General features: G+C 50.3%; 1 protein-coding gene across 1 annotated transcript in view; it reads left to right on the forward strand.

Moving 5' to 3' along the window:
- LOC308611113 (Golgi-associated RAB2B interactor protein 3-like) overlaps positions 1-20,833 on the forward strand; it is a gene marked incomplete at both ends in the record, with an annotated part of 34,061 nt that extends 13,228 nt beyond the window's left edge. Inside the window, 2 exons of the mRNA XM_081260024.1 lie at positions 20,224-20,760; positions 20,807-20,833. Coding sequence (XP_081116150.1) covers positions 20,224-20,760; positions 20,807-20,833 — 564 coding nt within the window. The remainder of the gene's footprint in view (positions 1-20,223; positions 20,761-20,806) is intronic.
- Between the last annotated feature and the right edge of the window lie 420 nt (positions 20,834-21,253).

A 21,253-nucleotide genomic window follows, 5' to 3' on the forward strand; every position in this document is an offset into this window, starting at 1 on the left:
TCTCTAACTTACCTGATTCTCCTCCCCTTGGCTCAGACCACAGAGCTCCACAGAGAAAGGGATCAGGATGAGGCTGGGCTTCACAAGCTTCGTGACGTGACTGGAGCCACAAAAAGTGCCGAAGGATCAGCAGGAGGAATGACCATGGGCCTGGCGGGAGCCACCATCAAGGATCCAGGAGAAAGCGGATCCGGCGAGGCCACTGCAGGTATCCCCGATGGATCAACTGCAGGCGTGAAAAGCGCCGAAGGATCAGCGGCAGGGTTGTCCATGGGCCTGGCGGGAGCCATTATCCAGGATCCAGGAGAAAGCAGATCCGGCGAGGCCATTGCAGGTACCCACCATGGATCTACTACCGCCGTGAAAAGCGACGAAGGAACAGTGGCAGGAATGGCCATGGGCCTGGCTGGAGCCACCATCAAGGAGCCACCATCAAGGATCCTGGAGAAAGCGGATCCGGCGAGGCCATTGCAGGTGCCACCATAGATCAAGTGCAGCCGTGAAAAGCTCCGAAGAATCAGCGGCAGGGATGACCACGGACCTGGCGGGAGCCACGGTCAAGGATCCAGGAAAAAGCGGATCCGGCGAGGCCACTGCAGGTGCCCCCCTTGGATCAACTGCAGCCGTGAAAAGCGCCGATGGATCAGCGGCAGGGATGACCACGGACCTGGCTGTAGCCACCATCAAGGATCCAAGAGAAAGCGGATTCAGCGAGGCCATTGCAGGTGCCCCCCATGTCTCAACTGCAGCCGTGAAAACCGCCGAAGGATCAGCGGCAGGGATGACCACCGGTCTGGCGGGAGCCACCATCAAGGATCCAGGAGAAAGCGGATCCGGTGAGGCCACTGCAGGTGCCCCCCCATGGATCAACTGCAGCCGTGAAATGCATCGAAGGATCAGCGGCAGGGATGTCCATGGGCCTGGCGGGAGCCATTATCAAGGATCCAGGAGAAAGCGGATCCGGCGAGGCCATTGCAGGTGCCCCCCATGGATCAAATGCAGCCGTGAAAAGCGCCGAAGGATCAGCGGCAGGAATGGCCATGGGCCTGGCTGGAGCCACCATCAAGGATCCAGGAGAAAGCGGATCTGGCGAGGCCATTGCAGGTGCCCCCCATGGATCAACTGCAGCCGTGAAAAGCGCCGAAGGATCAGCGGCAGGGTTGACCATGGGCCTGGCGGGAGCCACCATCAAGGATCCAGGAGAAAGCGGATCTGGCGAGGCCATTGCAGGTGCCCCCCATGGATCAACTGCAGCCGTGAAAAGCGCCGAAGGAGCAGCGGCAGGGTTGACCATGGGCCTGGCGGGAGCCACCATCAAGGATCCAGGAGAAAGCGGATCCGGCGAGGACACTGCAGGTGCTGCCAGCTTATCCTTGCAGGACACGAACCTGGTCTTGGCCGATGATGCCAGCACATCCTCGACGGGGGCAGATGGTCCAGAGAGCAGCATGAGCATGGTGTTGCCAGTTGCAGTCACAACCAGCAAGCCTGCTGCTGGAAGAGCTGAAGGGAAGGTCGCAGACCCCGTGGTCTCCACCTTGCAGACCGAAGGCTACATGTCTGAACGGGATGGAAGCCAGAAGGGCTTCCACCCCAGGGATGAAGCCTGGAGAGAAAAAAAGAAAAGAAGGACACGTCTTCATCGAGGAAAAGTTCCCATCACCGCAGGACACGTGAAGGTCACCACAGGACAGGAGGGGACAAGACCCAGAAATCATCCTCCCACTGGTCCTCATCTGGCCATGGAAACTCCAAAGTTGACAAAGGACGGGAGGACAGCTCGCAAACTGAGGAACAGCCAGTCCGCCACCAGTTCAGGGACTCTAAGTAAGACATCCAGTAAGATCCTCTCCTTCTTTAGGAGCTTCAGAGTCATTCCTGGTTCAGAAACAAGGCTCACACATGACCATTGAGAGGCAGACAAAGCCCCGGTTGGCTTCCATGTTTAGCACACATTTGCTAAAAGGGGAGAAAAAAACAAGGACATGATAAACACAAAATTCACAATACTGGATTTCTGTAGGGTCAAAACAAGGGAGGGATGGTCTGGGAGGAAAAGCTATTATGCAAAGCGGTATGTCCATGGGAATGTATTATCGTTTCCATTTTATTTTAACGTCTCTGACATCAGGATGATTCTTATACTGCTGTCAGCCAAGTGGCAGTCACTGCCTTAGAAATATCTCAACCAATTTGTTTCACTGTTGTTTTCCTTTCAATATATGCACAAGAGATGGATGACAAAGTCTGAAAGATATCTTTCAAGAACTATAACATAAAGAAACTAAGGGACATAAATACTCACTATCCAGGAACACAAGAAAGGTTTAGATATATTGCTAAGGAATAACAGAATAATCCAAAATGCTCTGTACTGATGAACTATGCAAATTATGTATGCATGTGGAAAGCGATTCTAAAAATAAAAAAAATCATAAATGAGATTATGAAATCTCATTTCATACTGAGATTATGCATTTTTAAATGTCCATCATAAAAAAGTCTTTCCAGTTTAAAAAAAAGTTGTAAATAAATTTCATGAGTCCATGAAAATCATTAAATTGTTAACAACACTTGATGACAGTTGGATTAGAGTAACTGTTGATAACAGTTAACAACCGTCGGATTTGAGAAGAATGCCTCTGAGAACCATGTGTGTTTTTTGTTTTGCGGTTTTTTTTTTTTTTGCGGTATGCGGGCCTCTCGCTGCTGTGGCCTCTCCCATTGCGGAGCACAGGCTCCGGACGCACAGGCTCAGCGGCCATGGCTCACGGGCCCAGCGGCTCCACGGCATGTAGGATCTTCCCGGACAGGGACACGAACCCGTGCCCCCTGCATCGGCAGGCGGACTCCCAACCACTGCGCCACCAGGGAAGCCCCATGTGTCTTTGTATGAACCGGGGAGTCATCTGCTAGCCTTGCAATTCTCTGCTCATTCCCTTCTGTGACAACAGGGTCTACTAGGATGGAAGTTGGGTTTCCAGTAAAACTTAGGGACTTTCTCTGCAGAGCAAATTAAGTGGTAGAGGTGGAGGAGGTGAGAAATAAGATACGGATTCTGGGAGGAGTGGTAGCTTGGGAGGATGAGAGGAAGCCCTTCTCAGTTGCTCTGGTGGGTGGCTGGAAAATCCCATCTTGTGATTTCCGATACACAAAGACCAATAGATTGTGGGGATCAATGTGTCCTGGGAGTTACCTCTTGAAGCAGTGGGTCTTGGTAAGAGGAGAGAAAGAGCCATGTTCTCTAAGACCTGAGAGGGGTTTGGGGGAAGCCTTCCGGAAATGTGAGGAGTTACGGGGTAGAGGAGGGAGATAAAGGGGAACTCTTTCCAAAGCCTTTGACTCAGAGCCCCAGATTTTCACTATGCCAGAGGCTGAATCAGCCTACTTAAAACAGCTTCATCTTAGGATTCTGTACCCTTGGCTTTACCTTTTGTCTTTCTTAGCCTGTATTAGGCATTCTCACTCCCTCACCCCAAAGGACTTCTTTAACGTGAACCTAGTTAGTCCACTATGCAGGGCGTTAGCTGAGCAGACCCACAGTTGACACAATTTACACCTCCAGTGCAGTAGTAAAGTGGAGGTGGGGACTTGCCCACCGCAACGTGCCCTGCCTGGCACTTGCTCTGGATTTCCTTTTCTATCTTGACGGTTCATCAAGAGACACATGCACAGATACCTACGTATTTCAAAGCAACAGGCATCTTCTTCTGGAGGGAGACATCAATTTGGGTATCAAGTCAGTACACCCTATCAGATAAAGGCCAATATTTTGGACAGCAATATTCATCACCGTGGTAGCAATTCTGCAGCTGCAAGTGCAATTACGCAATGGATGGTTGATTACAAACTAACCAATGTCCCAAACTTCAAGTCTGGCAACACACATACATACTAGAAAGGGTTTTTTTCCCTACAGCAAAATAAGGTCATTCACAGGATTGTTGAAGATGTGCTACGGTGGGAGGCATATTGAAGGCAGTGTCGTGGCTGGCACAGCAAGCGTGATGTGATGCTGGGGAACACAGCAGGGGCCACGCCATGCAAGGCTTTGAGGTCCATTTAAAGGAGTTTGATTTCTGACCTTGGAGTGATGCAAAGCCATGATATGTTTTCAAGAGGGGAGTGGCCTGATCAAATGTGCACTTTGTGGAGGGTACTGTGGTTTCTGTGAAAAGAAGTATTTGGCTGGGGGGGTTGTTAATATGGGACTTTATGTTACTTCTTATTTGGGGCCACAGGATCTATATAATGAGGAGATTGGAGGGTATGCTTTGAAAGACACCGTTCCATTTGAAATATCCACGTGGGGTGCATTTCTTCAACGAAGGACTTGTGGCCCCAGCTGCTGGGGGTGCATCCCACAGAAAGCCTTCAGCTGGCAGTGAGTTTGGAAATTGCCTGGGTTCCTCACCCAAGGTGCACGGCAAGAAATGATTGATGTGGAGTGTGAAGGTCAGGCCGTCGTAGCCCAACACAGACCCTCTCGGAAGGGTCACTCCAGTTCAAGAGCTCAGCTTCGGGCTTCCCTGGTGGCGCAGTGGTTGGGAGTCTGCCTGCCGACACAGGGGACACGGGTTCGTGCCCCGGTCCGGGAGGGCCCCACATGCCGCGGAGCGGCTGGGCCCGTGAGCCATGGCTCCGGAGCCTGTGCTCCGCAACGAGAGAGGCCACAACAGTGAGAGGCCCGCGTACCGCAAAAAAAAAAAAAAAAAAAAAACAAAAAAACAAGCAGGGGTCAAGGAGGGAAGGATTGGGAGTTTGGGATTAGCAGATACAAACTACAGGATGGATAAACAGCAGGGTCCTACTGTAGAGCACAGAGAACTATATTCAGTATCCTGTGATAAACCATAATGGAAAAGAATAGGAAAAAGAATGTATGTATACAAAAAACTGAATCAGAAATTAACCGAAGAAATTAACACAACACAAATTAACACAACATTGTAAATCAACTATACATCAATAAAAAAGAAGAAGGAAAAGAAAATAAATACAATCCAAGTTTGGGTTACCTTTGTGGGGAGGGAGCATGCAGAAGAGGGGCTGGCAGGGTTCTATTTCTTGCTCTGGGTGGCAGCTACAAGGGTGTTCACTTTCTTGTTACTCATTAAGCTATATTTATGCTTTCTGCACTTTCATGAATGTGTGTTATATTTCACAATAAAAAGTTTCTAAAACTGTAAAAAATATAAATATAAATATAAATATAAACAAAAGTTAGCCTCCTTGAAAAGAGAAAATGGGTGAGAAAATTCTCCATATCCTGGAAATGACAGTACCAGTGGGACTCTGACACGTAGCACTCTTTCTAAGTTCCTGCCAGCACTGTGCTATATACGCTGGGGACACAGAGAACAGCAATTCCCATAGGATGCCTGCCCTTAGCAAGTACACAGTCCACTTCCAGGATTTTATCCCCAGGACATCATTCAGCAGAAGCACGAAGATGACCCCTGCAGGGAGATTTGTAACAACAACAAGACTGGAAACCACCCAGATATTTACAAAAGCAGGAGGGTTTTCTCAACCTTTTGAGTAGAAAGACTATCCAGCCTACCCACACCTATACCCTGGCAGGGTCAGCCTGTTCCCTATGGACATGGTGGTTGGTTTAGGGGGAGGCTGGTGAGCCTGCCCCAAGGGGGTGGGGACTTGGAGGCTCAACAAAGGGGTGTGCGATGTGATGGTGACGGGTCACAAAGGACTTGCGGTATAAATATGGTCGGGCCAAGAGACTCTGGCAGAGTCCTGCAGGGAGGTGACGAGTTGCTTTCGTTCCCTCTCTCTCTCCGAGACTCAATTTGTGGCTGGTGGCTCTGTCTTGAACGAAGAGAGCCATGAGCAGTGAGAGTTTACCTCATTACACGGCCAATAGCTACTGTTCAGTGGGGGTGTTGAGGACCTCCATGGGGGTCCTGCAACGACAACTGTACGAGGGAGGAGAGTATGACATTTTCAAGTACGCTCCCATGTTTGAGAGCGACTTTATCCAGGTCAGCAAGAAAGGAGAACTGATTGACCTAGACAACCGCGTCCGAAGGGTGACTGTGGGTGTCGCATCCACCAGCCCCCTCTTCCCACTACCTGACGTCATGCTGCTGGCCCGAACAACGAAAGTCTGTGAAGAGCATGTCAGACGCGCCGGGATCACCAAGGGGAGAGGTTGCAAGCCCGTGAAGACCCTAGAGCTCACCAGGCTGCTTCCCTTGAAGTTTGTCAAGATCTCCATCCACAACCGTGAGAAACAGCAGCTGTGCCTGAATCTTGCTACCGGCCGGACTTTCTATCTGCAGCTGTGCCCCTCTTCCGATGCACAAAAAGACCTCTTTTCCCATTGGGAAAAGCTTGTCTATATCCTGAGACCACCGGTAGACAGTTACAGCAGTACCCCGATGCTCCAAACTGGAGATGCAGCGACTACAGAGGATGCCAAAATCCTAGTGGGAAGCACCCACAGAGACTCAAGAACACGGGGCAGGGTGCTTTGGGAGAGCAGGGCAAAGCTGGTCCTTCATAGCCTTTGGTGCTCTCTGAGACTCACCTGGGAAATACCTTCTATTGTTGAAAAGGGTCAGGGACAAACGAGCTATCACTATGGGATTCACCACACTGGAGAGGTTCCGAGTGCTTCTCCACCTTGTCCCACAGGGCTGAATTTCAGAGAGACCTTAGGTATCATTATCAGCTGCACTGGTCTCCTCACCAGGGCTGTAATCCCTCCTACAGCATCCTGACTGTCTGGTCTCTTCTTGAACACTTACCCCAGCCCAGGTAGTCTCATCAGTTGTGGAACATCATTCACAGTTAGGAAGTCCTTCCTTCATTGTGTCTCCCCGTGACGCCGACATGCTGATTCAAATCAGCCCAACCCGTGGAGTCACCAAAATGCAGAAGGTGTGCATCCCTTGACCCGGGAACCCCACTTCTAGGAGTCTGTCCTGCAGAGAGAGAAGCACAAGGGTATAAAATTAAAGTGTGTATCATGGAGAACTGTATCAGTGCTTTCCCTGACCCTGGGACTGTTCAAGTAAAATGGAGTGGCCGTTTGAGAGCGGTGCAGTAGATGGGATCTAGCATCCAATGGGAGCTTAGACTGGGTGATCTCAAAGGTTATTCTAAGTATAAGCCCTTGAGTTGCTCAGCTCCAGGATGAGAGAGGAGCAGACAGTTCAGATCTCACTTTCTGTCATCTCTAACTTACCTGATTCTCCTCCCCTTGGCTCAGACCACAGAGCTCCACAGAGAAAGGGATCAGGATGAGGCTGGGCTTCACAAGCTTCGTGACGTGACTGGAGCCACAAAAAGTGCCGAAGGATCAGCAGGAGGAATGACCATGGGCCTGGCGGGAGCCACCATCAAGGATCCAGGAGAAAGCGGATCCGGCGAGGCCACTGCAGGTATCCCCGATGGATCAACTGCAGGCGTGAAAAGCGCCGAAGGATCAGCGGCAGGGTTGTCCATGGGCCTGGCGGGAGCCATTATCCAGGATCCAGGAGAAAGCAGATCCGGCGAGGCCATTGCAGGTACCCACCATGGATCTACTACCGCCGTGAAAAGCGACGAAGGAACAGTGGCAGGAATGGCCATGGGCCTGGCTGGAGCCACCATCAAGGAGCCACCATCAAGGATCCTGGAGAAAGCGGATCCGGCGAGGCCATTGCAGGTGCCACCATAGATCAAGTGCAGCCGTGAAAAGCTCCGAAGAATCAGCGGCAGGGATGACCACGGACCTGGCGGGAGCCACGGTCAAGGATCCAGGAAAAAGCGGATCCGGCGAGGCCACTGCAGGTGCCCCCCTTGGATCAACTGCAGCCGTGAAAAGCGCCGATGGATCAGCGGCAGGGATGACCACGGACCTGGCTGTAGCCACCATCAAGGATCCAAGAGAAAGCGGATTCAGCGAGGCCATTGCAGGTGCCCCCCATGTCTCAACTGCAGCCGTGAAAACCGCCGAAGGATCAGCGGCAGGGATGACCACCGGTCTGGCGGGAGCCACCATCAAGGATCCAGGAGAAAGCGGATCCGGTGAGGCCACTGCAGGTGCCCCCCCATGGATCAACTGCAGCCGTGAAATGCATCGAAGGATCAGCGGCAGGGATGTCCATGGGCCTGGCGGGAGCCATTATCAAGGATCCAGGAGAAAGCGGATCCGGCGAGGCCATTGCAGGTGCCCCCCATGGATCAAATGCAGCCGTGAAAAGCGCCGAAGGATCAGCGGCAGGAATGGCCATGGGCCTGGCTGGAGCCACCATCAAGGATCCAGGAGAAAGCGGATCTGGCGAGGCCATTGCAGGTGCCCCCCATGGATCAACTGCAGCCGTGAAAAGCGCCGAAGGATCAGCGGCAGGGTTGACCATGGGCCTGGCGGGAGCCACCATCAAGGATCCAGGAGAAAGCGGATCTGGCGAGGCCATTGCAGGTGCCCCCCATGGATCAACTGCAGCCGTGAAAAGCGCCGAAGGAGCAGCGGCAGGGTTGACCATGGGCCTGGCGGGAGCCACCATCAAGGATCCAGGAGAAAGCGGATCCGGCGAGGACACTGCAGGTGCTGCCAGCTTATCCTTGCAGGACACGAACCTGGTCTTGGCCGATGATGCCAGCACATCCTCGACGGGGGCAGATGGTCCAGAGAGCAGCATGAGCATGGTGTTGCCAGTTGCAGTCACAACCAGCAAGCCTGCTGCTGGAAGAGCTGAAGGGAAGGTCGCAGACCCCGTGGTCTCCACCTTGCAGACCGAAGGCTACATGTCTGAACGGGATGGAAGCCAGAAGGGCTTCCACCCCAGGGATGAAGCCTGGAGAGAAAAAAAGAAAAGAAGGACACGTCTTCATCGAGGAAAAGTTCCCATCACCGCAGGACACGTGAAGGTCACCACAGGACAGGAGGGGACAAGACCCAGAAATCATCCTCCCACTGGTCCTCATCTGGCCATGGAAACTCCAAAGTTGACAAAGGACGGGAGGACAGCTCGCAAACTGAGGAACAGCCAGTCCGCCACCAGTTCAGGGACTCTAAGTAAGACATCCAGTAAGATCCTCTCCTTCTTTAGGAGCTTCAGAGTCATTCCTGGTTCAGAAACAAGGCTCACACATGACCATTGAGAGGCAGACAAAGCCCCGGTTGGCTTCCATGTTTAGCACACATTTGCTAAAAGGGGAGAAAAAAACAAGGACATGATAAACACAAAATTCACAATACTGGATTTCTGTAGGGTCAAAACAAGGGAGGGATGGTCTGGGAGGAAAAGCTATTATGCAAAGCGGTATGTCCATGGGAATGTATTATCGTTTCCATTTTATTTTAACGTCTCTGACATCAGGATGATTCTTATACTGCTGTCAGCCAAGTGGCAGTCACTGCCTTAGAAATATCTCAACCAATTTGTTTCACTGTTGTTTTCCTTTCAATATATGCACAAGAGATGGATGACAAAGTCTGAAAGATATCTTTCAAGAACTATAACATAAAGAAACTAAGGGACATAAATACTCACTATCCAGGAACACAAGAAAGGTTTAGATATATTGCTAAGGAATAACAGAATAATCCAAAATGCTCTGTACTGATGAACTATGCAAATTATGTATGCATGTGGAAAGCGATTCTAAAAATAAAAAAAATCATAAATGAGATTATGAAATCTCATTTCATACTGAGATTATGCATTTTTAAATGTCCATCATAAAAAAGTCTTTCCAGTTTAAAAAAAAGTTGTAAATAAATTTCATGAGTCCATGAAAATCATTAAATTGTTAACAACACTTGATGACAGTTGGATTAGAGTAACTGTTGATAACAGTTAACAACCGTCGGATTTGAGAAGAATGCCTCTGAGAACCATGTGTGTTTTTTGTTTTGCGGTTTTTTTTTTTTTGCGGTATGCGGGCCTCTCGCTGCTGTGGCCTCTCCCATTGCGGAGCACAGGCTCCGGACGCACAGGCTCAGCGGCCATGGCTCACGGGCCCAGCGGCTCCACGGCATGTAGGATCTTCCCGGACAGGGACACGAACCCGTGCCCCCTGCATCGGCAGGCGGACTCCCAACCACTGCGCCACCAGGGAAGCCCCATGTGTCTTTGTATGAACCGGGGAGTCATCTGCTAGCCTTGCAATTCTCTGCTCATTCCCTTCTGTGACAACAGGGTCTACTAGGATGGAAGTTGGGTTTCCAGTAAAACTTAGGGACTTTCTCTGCAGAGCAAATTAAGTGGTAGAGGTGGAGGAGGTGAGAAATAAGATACGGATTCTGGGAGGAGTGGTAGCTTGGGAGGATGAGAGGAAGCCCTTCTCAGTTGCTCTGGTGGGTGGCTGGAAAATCCCATCTTGTGATTTCCGATACACAAAGACCAATAGATTGTGGGGATCAATGTGTCCTGGGAGTTACCTCTTGAAGCAGTGGGTCTTGGTAAGAGGAGAGAAAGAGCCATGTTCTCTAAGACCTGAGAGGGGTTTGGGGGAAGCCTTCCGGAAATGTGAGGAGTTACGGGGTAGAGGAGGGAGATAAAGGGGAACTCTTTCCAAAGCCTTTGACTCAGAGCCCCAGATTTTCACTATGCCAGAGGCTGAATCAGCCTACTTAAAACAGCTTCATCTTAGGATTCTGTACCCTTGGCTTTACCTTTTGTCTTTCTTAGCCTGTATTAGGCATTCTCACTCCCTCACCCCAAAGGACTTCTTTAACGTGAACCTAGTTAGTCCACTATGCAGGGCGTTAGCTGAGCAGACCCACAGTTGACACAATTTACACCTCCAGTGCAGTAGTAAAGTGGAGGTGGGGACTTGCCCACCGCAACGTGCCCTGCCTGGCACTTGCTCTGGATTTCCTTTTCTATCTTGACGGTTCATCAAGAGACACATGCACAGATACCTACGTATTTCAAAGCAACAGGCATCTTCTTCTGGAGGGAGACATCAATTTGGGTATCAAGTCAGTACACCCTATCAGATAAAGGCCAATATTTTGGACAGCAATATTCATCACCGTGGTAGCAATTCTGCAGCTGCAAGTGCAATTACGCAATGGATGGTTGATTACAAACTAACCAATGTCCCAAACTTCAAGTCTGGCAACACACATACATACTAGAAAGGGTTTTTTTCCCTACAGCAAAATAAGGTCATTCACAGGATTGTTGAAGATGTGCTACGGTGGGAGGCATATTGAAGGCAGTGTCGTGGCTGGCACAGCAAGCGTGATGTGATGCTGGGGAACACAGCAGGGGCCACGCCATGCAAGGCTTTGAGGTCCATTTAAAGGAGTTTGATTTCTGACCTTGGAGTGATGCAAAGCCATGATATGTTTTCAAGAGGGGAGTGGCCTGATCAAATGTGCACTTTGTGGAGGGTACTGTGGTTTCTGTGAAAAGAAGTATTTGGCTGGGGGGGTTGTTAATATGGGACTTTATGTTACTTCCTATTTGGGGCCACAGGATCTATATAATGAGGAGATTGGAGGGTATGCTTTGAAAGACACCGTTCCATTTGAAATATCCACGTGGGGTGCATTTCTTCAACGAAGGACTTGTGGCCCCAGCTGCTGGGGGTGCATCCCACAGAAAGCCTTCAGCTGGCAGTGAGTTTGGAAATTGCCTGGGTTCCTCACCCAAGGTGCACGGCAAGAAATGATTGATGTGGAGTGTGAAGGTCAGGCCGTCGTAGCCCAACACAGACCCTCTCGGAAGGGTCACTCCAGTTCAAGAGCTCAGCTTCGGGCTTCCCTGGTGGCGCAGTGGTTGGGAGTCTGCCTGCCGACACAGGGGACACGGGTTCGTGCCCCGGTCCGGGAGGGCCCCACATGCCGCGGAGCGGCTGGGCCCGTGAGCCATGGCTCCGGAGCCTGTGCTCCGCAACGAGAGAGGCCACAACAGTGAGAGGCCCGCGTACCGCAAAAAAAAAAAAAAAAAAAAACAAAAAAACAAGCAGGGGTCAAGGAGGGAAGGATTGGGAGTTTGGGATTAGCAGATACAAACTACAGGATGGATAAACAGCAGGGTCCTACTGTAGAGCACAGAGAACTATATTCAGTATCCTGTGATAAACCATAATGGAAAAGAATAGGAAAAAGAATGTATGTATACAAAAAACTGAATCAGAAATTAACCGAAGAAATTAACACAACACAAATTAACACAACATTGTAAATCAACTATACATCAATAAAAAAGAAGAAGGAAAAGAAAATAAATGCAATCCAAGTTTGGGTTACCTTTGTGGGGAGGGAGCATGCAGAAGAGGGGCTGGCAGGGTTCTATTTCTTGCTCTGGGTGGCAGCTACAAGGGTGTTCACTTTCTTGTTACTCATTAAGCTATATTTATGCTTTCTGCACTTTCATGAATGTGTGTTATATTTCACAATAAAAAGTTTCTAAAACTGTAAAAAATATAAATATAAATATAAATATAAACAAAAGTTAGCCTCCTTGAAAAGAGAAAATGGGTGAGAAAATTCTCCATATCCTGGAAATGACAGTACCAGTGGGACTCTGACACGTAGCACTCTTTCTAAGTTCCTGCCAGCACTGTGCTATATACGCTGGGGACACAGAGAACAGCAATTCCCATAGGATGCCTGCCCTTAGCAAGTACACAGTCCACTTCCAGGATTTTATCCCCAGGACATCATTCAGCAGAAGCACGAAGATGACCCCTGCAGGGAGATTTGTAACAACAACAAGACTGGAAACCACCCAGATATTTACAAAAGCAGGAGGGTTTTCTCAACCTTTTGAGTAGAAAGACTATCCAGCCTACCCACACCTATACCCTGGCAGGGTCAGCCTGTTCCCTATGGACATGGTGGTTGGTTTAGGGGGAGGCTGGTGAGCCTGCCCCAAGGGGGTGGGGACTTGGAGGCTCAACAAAGGGGTGTGCGATGTGATGGTGACGGGTCACAAAGGACTTGCGGTATAAATATGGTCGGGCCAAGAGACTCTGGCAGAGTCCTGCAGGGAGGTGACGAGTTGCTTTCGTTCCCTCTCTCTCTCCGAGACTCAATTTGTGGCTGGTGGCTCTGTCTTGAACGAAGAGAGCCATGAGCAGTGAGAGTTTACCTCATTACACGGCCAATAGCTACTGTTCAGTGGGGGTGTTGAGGACCTCCATGGGGGTCCTGCAACGACAACTGTACGAGGGAGGAGAGTATGACATTTTCAAGTACGCTCCCATGTTTGAGAGCGACTTTATCCAGGTCAGCAAGAAAGGAGAACTGATTGACCTAGACAACCGCGTCCGAAGGGTGACTGTGGGTGTCGCATCCACCAGCCCCCTCTTCCCACTACCTGACGTCATGCTGCTGGCCCGAACAACGAAAGTCTGTGAAGAGCATGTCAGATGCGCCGGGATCACCAAGGGGAGAGGTTGCAAGCCCGTGAAGACCCTAGAGCTCACCAGGCTGCTTCCCTTGAAGTTTGTCAAGATCTCCATCCACAACCGTGAGAAACAGCAGCTGTGCCTGAATCTTGCTACCGGCCGGACTTTCTATCTGCAGCTGTGCCCCTCTTCCGATGCACAAAAAGACCTCTTTTCCCATTGGGAAAAGCTTGTCTATATCCTGAGACCACCGGTAGACAGTTACAGCAGTACCCCGATGCTCCAAACTGGAGATGCAGCGACTACAGAGGATGCCAAAATCCTAGTGGGAAGCACCCACAGAGACTCAAGAACACGGGGCAGGGTGCTTTGGGAGAGCAGGGCAAAGCTGGTCCTTCATAGCCTTTGGTGCTCTCTGAGACTCACCTGGGAAATACCTTCTATTGTTGAAAAGGGTCAGGGACAAACGAGCTATCACTATGGGATTCACCACACTGGAGAGGTTCCGAGTGCTTCTCCACCTTGTCCCACAGGGCTGAATTTCAGAGAGACCTTAGGTATCATTATCAGCTGCACTGGTCTCCTCACCAGGGCTGTAATCCCTCCTACAGCATCCTGACTGTCTGGTCTCTTCTTGAACACTTACCCCAGCCCAGGTAGTCTCATCAGTTGTGGAACATCATTCACAGTTAGGAAGTCCTTCCTTCATTGTGTCTCCCCGTGACGCCGACATGCTGATTCAAATCAGCCCAACCCGTGGAGTCACCAAAATGCAGAAGGTGTGCATCCCTTGACCCGGGAACCCCACTTCTAGGAGTCTGTCCTGCAGAGAGAGAAGCACAAGGGTATAAAATTAAAGTGTGTATCATGGAGAACTGTATCAGTGCTTTCCCTGACCCTGGGACTGTTCAAGTAAAATGGAGTGGCCGTTTGAGAGCGGTGCAGTAGATGGGATCTAGCATCCAATGGGAGCTTAGACTGGGTGATCTCAAAGGTTATTCTAAGTATAAGCCCTTGAGTTGCTCAGCTCCAGGATGAGAGAGGAGCAGACAGTTCAGATCTCACTTTCTGTCATCTCTAACTTACCTGATTCTCCTCCCCTTGGCTCAGACCACAGAGCTCCACAGAGAAAGGGATCAGGATGAGGCTGGGCTTCACAAGCTTCGTGACGTGACTGGAGCCACAAAAAGTGCCGAAGGATCAGCAGGAGGAATGACCATGGGCCTGGCGGGAGCCACCATCAAGGATCCAGGAGAAAGCGGATCCGGCGAGGCCACTGCAGGTATCCCCGATGGATCAACTGCAGGCGTGAAAAGCGCCGAAGGATCAGCGGCAGGGTTGTCCATGGGCCTGGCGGGAGCCATTATCCAGGATCCAGGAGAAAGCAGATCCGGCGAGGCCATTGCAGGTACCCACCATGGATCTACTACCGCCGTGAAAAGCGACGAAGGAACAGTGGCAGGAATGGCCATGGGCCTGGCTGGAGCCACCATCAAGGAGCCACCATCAAGGATCCTGGAGAAAGCGGATCCGGCGAGGCCATTGCAGGTGCCACCATAGATCAAGTGCAGCCGTGAAAAGCTCCGAAGAATCAGCGGCAGGGATGACCACGGACCTGGCGGGAGCCACGGTCAAGGATCCAGGAAAAAGCGGATCCGGCGAGGCCACTGCAGGTGCCCCCCTTGGATCAACTGCAGCCGTGAAAAGCGCCGATGGATCAGCGGCAGGGATGACCACGGACCTGGCTGTAGCCACCATCAAGGATCCAAGAGAAAGCGGATTCAGCGAGGCCATTGCAGGTGCCCCCCATGTCTCAACTGCAGCCGTGAAAACCGCCGAAGGATCAGCGGCAGGGATGACCACCGGTCTGGCGGGAGCCACCATCAAGGATCCAGGAGAAAGCGGATCCGGTGAGGCCACTGCAGGTGCCCCCCCATGGATCAACTGCAGCCGTGAAATGCATCGAAGGATCAGCGGCAGGGATGTCCATGGGCCTGGCGGGAGCCATTATCAAGGATCCAGGAGAAAGCGGATCCGGCGAGGCCATTGCAGGTGCCCCCCATGGATCAAATGCAGCCGTGAAAAGCGCCGAAGGATCAGCGGCAGGAATGGCCATGGGCCTGGCTGGAGCCACCATCAAGGATCCAGGAGAAAGCGGATCTGGCGAGGCCATTGCAGGTGCCCCCCATGGATCAACTGCAGCCGTGAAAAGCGCCGAAGGATCAGCGGCAGGGTTGACCATGGGCCTGGCGGGAGCCACCATCAAGGATCCAGGAGAAAGCGGATCTGGCGAGGCCATTGCAGGTGCCCCCCATGGATCAACTGCAGCCGTGAAAAGCGCCGAAGGAGCAGCGGCAGGGTTGACCATGGGCCTGGCGGGAGCCACCATCAAGGATCCAGGAGAAAGCGGATCCGGCGAGGACACTGCAGGTGCTGCCAGCTTATCCTTGCAGGACACGAACCTGGTCTTGGCCGATGATGCCAGCACATCCTCGACGGGGGCAGATGGTCCAGAGAGCAGCATGAGCATGGTGTTGCCAGTTGCAGTCACAACCAGCAAGCCTGCTGCTGGAAGAGCTGAAGGGAAGGTCGCAGACCCCGTGGTCTCCACCTTGCAGACCGAAGGCTACATGTCTGAACGGGATGGAAGCCAGAAGGGCTTCCACCCCAGGGATGAAGCCTGGAGAGAAAAAAAGAAAAGAAGGACACGTCTTCATCGAGGAAAAGTTCCCATCACCGCAGGACACGTGAAGGTCACCACAGGACAGGAGGGGACAAGACCCAGAAATCATCCTCCCACTGGTCCTCATCTGGCCATGGAAACTCCAAAGTTGACAAAGGACGGGAGGACAGCTCGCAAACTGAGGAACAGCCAGTCCGCCACCAGTTCAGGGACTCTAAGTAAGACATCCAGTAAGATCCTCTCCTTCTTTAGGAGCTTCAGAGTCATTCCTGGTTCAGAAACAAGGCTCACACATGACCATTGAGAGGCAGACAAAGCCCCGGTTGGCTTCCATGTTTAGCACACATTTGCTAAAAGGGGAGAAAAAAACAAGGACATGATAAACACAAAATTCACAATACTGGATTTCTGTAGGGTCAAAACAAGGGAGGGATGGTCTGGGAGGAAAAGCTATTATGCAAAGCGGTATGTCCATGGGAATGTATTATCGTTTCCATTTTATTTTAACGTCTCTGACATCAGGATGATTCTTATACTGCTGTCAGCCAAGTGGCAGTCACTGCCTTAGAAATATCTCAACCAATTTGTTTCACTGTTGTTTTCCTTTCAATATATGCACAAGAGATGGATGACAAAGTCTGAAAGATATCTTTCAAGAACTATAACATAAAGAAACTAAGGGACATAAATACTCACTATCCAGGAACACAAGAAAGGTTTAGATATATTGCTAAGGAATAACAGAATAATCCAAAATGCTCTGTACTGATGAACTATGCAAATTATGTATGCATGTGGAAAGCGATTCTAAAAATAAAAAAAATCATAAATGAGATTATGAAATCTCATTTCATACTGAGATTATGCATTTTTAAATGTCCATCATAAAAAAGTCTTTCCAGTTTAAAAAAAAGTTGTAAATAAATTTCATGAGTCCATGAAAATCATTAAATTGTTAACAACACTTGATGACAGTTGGATTAGAGTAACTGTTGATAACAGTTAACAACCGTCGGATTTGAGAAGAATGCCTCTGAGAACCATGTGTGTTTTTTGTTTTGCGGTTTTTTTTTTTTTGCGGTATGCGGGCCTCTCGCTGCTGTGGCCTCTCCCATTGCGGAGCACAGGCTCCGGACGCACAGGCTCAGCGGCCATGGCTCACGGGCCCAGCGGCTCCACGGCATGTAGGATCTTCCCGGACAGGGACACGAACCCGTGCCCCCTGCATCGGCAGGCGGACTCCCAACCACTGCGCCACCAGGGAAGCCCCATGTGTCTTTGTATGAACCGGGGAGTCATCTGCTAGCCTTGCAATTCTCTGCTCATTCCCTTCTGTGACAACAGGGTCTACTAGGATGGAAGTTGGGTTTCCAGTAAAACTTAGGGACTTTCTCTGCAGAGCAAATTAAGTGGTAGAGGTGGAGGAGGTGAGAAATAAGATACGGATTCTGGGAGGAGTGGTAGCTTGGGAGGATGAGAGGAAGCCCTTCTCAGTTGCTCTGGTGGGTGGCTGGAAAATCCCATCTTGTGATTTCCGATACACAAAGACCAATAGATTGTGGGGATCAATGTGTCCTGGGAGTTACCTCTTGAAGCAGTGGGTCTTGGTAAGAGGAGAGAAAGAGCCATGTTCTCTAAGACCTGAGAGGGGTTTGGGGGAAGCCTTCCGGAAATGTGAGGAGTTACGGGGTAGAGGAGGGAGATAAAGGGGAACTCTTTCCAAAGCCTTTGACTCAGAGCCCCAGATTTTCACTATGCCAGAGGCTGAATCAGCCTACTTAAAACAGCTTCATCTTAGGATTCTGTACCCTTGGCTTTACCTTTTGTCTTTCTTAGCCTGTATTAGGCATTCTCACTCCCTCACCCCAAAGGACTTCTTTAACGTGAACCTAGTTAGTCCACTATGCAGGGCGTTAGCTGAGCAGACCCACAGTTGACACAATTTACACCTCCAGTGCAGTAGTAAAGTGGAGGTGGGGACTTGCCCACCGCAACGTGCCCTGCCTGGCACTTGCTCTGGATTTCCTTTTCTATCTTGACGGTTCATCAAGAGACACATGCACAGATACCTACGTATTTCAAAGCAACAGGCATCTTCTTCTGGAGGGAGACATCAATTTGGGTATCAAGTCAGTACACCCTATCAGATAAAGGCCAATATTTTGGACAGCAATATTCATCACCGTGGTAGCAATTCTGCAGCTGCAAGTGCAATTACGCAATGGATGGTTGATTACAAACTAACCAATGTCCCAAACTTCAAGTCTGGCAACACACATACATACTAGAAAGGGTTTTTTTCCCTACAGCAAAATAAGGTCATTCACAGGATTGTTGAAGATGTGCTACGGTGGGAGGCATATTGAAGGCAGTGTCGTGGCTGGCACAGCAAGCGTGATGTGATGCTGGGGAACACAGCAGGGGCCACGCCATGCAAGGCTTTGAGGTCCATTTAAAGGAGTTTGATTTCTGACCTTGGAGTGATGCAAAGCCATGATATGTTTTCAAGAGGGGAGTGGCCTGATCAAATGTGCACTTTGTGGAGGGTACTGTGGTTTCTGTGAAAAGAAGTATTTGGCTGGGGGGGTTGTTAATATGGGACTTTATGTTACTTCCTATTTGGGGCCACAGGATCTATATAATGAGGAGATTGGAGGGTATGCTTTGAAAGACACCGTTCCATTTGAAATATCCACGTGGGGTGCATTTCTTCAACGAAGGACTTGTGGCCCCAGCTGCTGGGGGTGCATCCCACAGAAAGCCTTCAGCTGGCAGTGAGTTTGGAAATTGCCTGGGTTCCTCACCCAAGGTGCACGGCAAGAAATGATTGATGTGGAGTGTGAAGGTCAGGCCGTCGTAGCCCAACACAGACCCTCTCGGAAGGGTCACTCCAGTTCAAGAGCTCAGCTTCGGGCTTCCCTGGTGGCGCAGTGGTTGGGAGTCTGCCTGCCGACACAGGGGACACGGGTTCGTGCCCCGGTCCGGGAGGGCCCCACATGCCGCGGAGCGGCTGGGCCCGTGAGCCATGGCTCCGGAGCCTGTGCTCCGCAACGAGAGAGGCCACAACAGTGAGAGGCCCGCGTACCGCAAAAAAAAAAAAAAAAAAAAACAAAAAAACAAGCAGGGGTCAAGGAGGGAAGGATTGGGAGTTTGGGATTAGCAGATACAAACTACAGGATGGATAAACAGCAGGGTCCTACTGTAGAGCACAGAGAACTATATTCAGTATCCTGTGATAAACCATAATGGAAAAGAATAGGAAAAAGAATGTATGTATACAAAAAACTGAATCAGAAATTAACCGAAGAAATTAACACAACACAAATTAACACAACATTGTAAATCAACTATACATCAATAAAAAAGAAGAAGGAAAAGAAAATAAATGCAATCCAAGTTTGGGTTACCTTTGTGGGGAGGGAGCATGCAGAAGAGGGGCTGGCAGGGTTCTATTTCTTGCTCTGGGTGGCAGCTACAAGGGTGTTCACTTTCTTGTTACTCATTAAGCTATATTTATGCTTTCTGCACTTTCATGAATGTGTGTTATATTTCACAATAAAAAGTTTCTAAAACTGTAAAAAATATAAATATAAATATAAATATAAACAAAAGTTAGCCTCCTTGAAAAGAGAAAATGGGTGAGAAAATTCTCCATATCCTGGAAATGACAGTACCAGTGGGACTCTGACACGTAGCACTCTTTCTAAGTTCCTGCCAGCACTGTGCTATATACGCTGGGGACACAGAGAACAGCAATTCCCATAGGATGCCTGCCCTTAGCAAGTACACAGTCCACTTCCAGGATTTTATCCCCAGGACATCATTCAGCAGAAGCACGAAGATGACCCCTGCAGGGAGATTTGTAACAACAACAAGACTGGAAACCACCCAGATATTTACAAAAGCAGGAGGGTTTTCTCAACCTTTTGAGTAGAAAGACTATCCAGCCTACCCACACCTATACCCTGGCAGGGTCAGCCTGTTCCCTATGGACATGGTGGTTGGTTTAGGGGGAGGCTGGTGAGCCTGCCCCAAGGGGGTGGGGACTTGGAGGCTCAACAAAGGGGTGTGCGATGTGATGGTGACGGGTCACAAAGGACTTGCGGTATAAATATGGTCGGGCCAAGAGACTCTGGCAGAGTCCTGCAGGGAGGTGACGAGTTGCTTTCGTTCCCTCTCTCTCTCCGAGACTCAATTTGTGGCTGGTGGCTCTGTCTTGAACGAAGAGAGCCATGAGCAGTGAGAGTTTACCTCATTACACGGCCAATAGCTACTGTTCAGTGGGGGTGTTGAGGACCTCCATGGGGGTCCTGCAACGACAACTGTACGAGGGAGGAGAGTATGACATTTTCAAGTACGCTCCCATGTTTGAGAGCGACTTTATCCAGGTCAGCAAGAAAGGAGAACTGATTGACCTAGACAACCGCGTCCGAAGGGTGACTGTGGGTGTCGCATCCACCAGCCCCCTCTTCCCACTACCTGACGTCATGCTGCTGGCCCGAACAACGAAAGTCTGTGAAGAGCATGTCAGACGCGCCGGGATCACCAAGGGGAGAGGTTGCAAGCCCGTGAAGACCCTAGAGCTCACCAGGCTGCTTCCCTTGAAGTTTGTCAAGATCTCCATCCACAACCGTGAGAAACAGCAGCTGTGCCTGAATCTTGCTACCGGCCGGACTTTCTATCTGCAGCTGTGCCCCTCTTCCGATGCACAAAAAGACCTCTTTTCCCATTGGGAAAAGCTTGTCTATATCCTGAGACCACCGGTAGACAGTTACAGCAGTACCCCGATGCTCCAAACTGGAGATGCAGCGACTACAGAGGATGCCAAAATCCTAGTGGGAAGCACCCACAGAGACTCAAGAACACGGGGCAGGGTGCTTTGGGAGAGCAGGGCAAAGCTGGTCCTTCATAGCCTTTGGTGCTCTCTGAGACTCACCTGGGAAATACCTTCTATTGTTGAAAAGGGTCAGGGACAAACGAGCTATCACTATGGGATTCACCACACTGGAGAGGTTCCGAGTGCTTCTCCACCTTGTCCCACAGGGCTGAATTTCAGAGAGACCTTAGGTATCATTATCAGCTGCACTGGTCTCCTCACCAGGGCTGTAATCCCTCCTACAGCATCCTGACTGTCTGGTCTCTTCTTGAACACTTACCCCAGCCCAGGTAGTCTCATCAGTTGTGGAACATCATTCACAGTTAGGAAGTCCTTCCTTCATTGTGTCTCCCCGTGACGCCGACATGCTGATTCAAATC

This window comes from Mesoplodon bidens (assembly GCF_964165515.1).
Source record: "Mesoplodon bidens genome assembly, contig: HAP1_SCAFFOLD_599, whole genome shotgun sequence".
NCBI lineage: Eukaryota > Metazoa > Chordata > Mammalia > Artiodactyla > Ziphiidae > Mesoplodon > Mesoplodon bidens.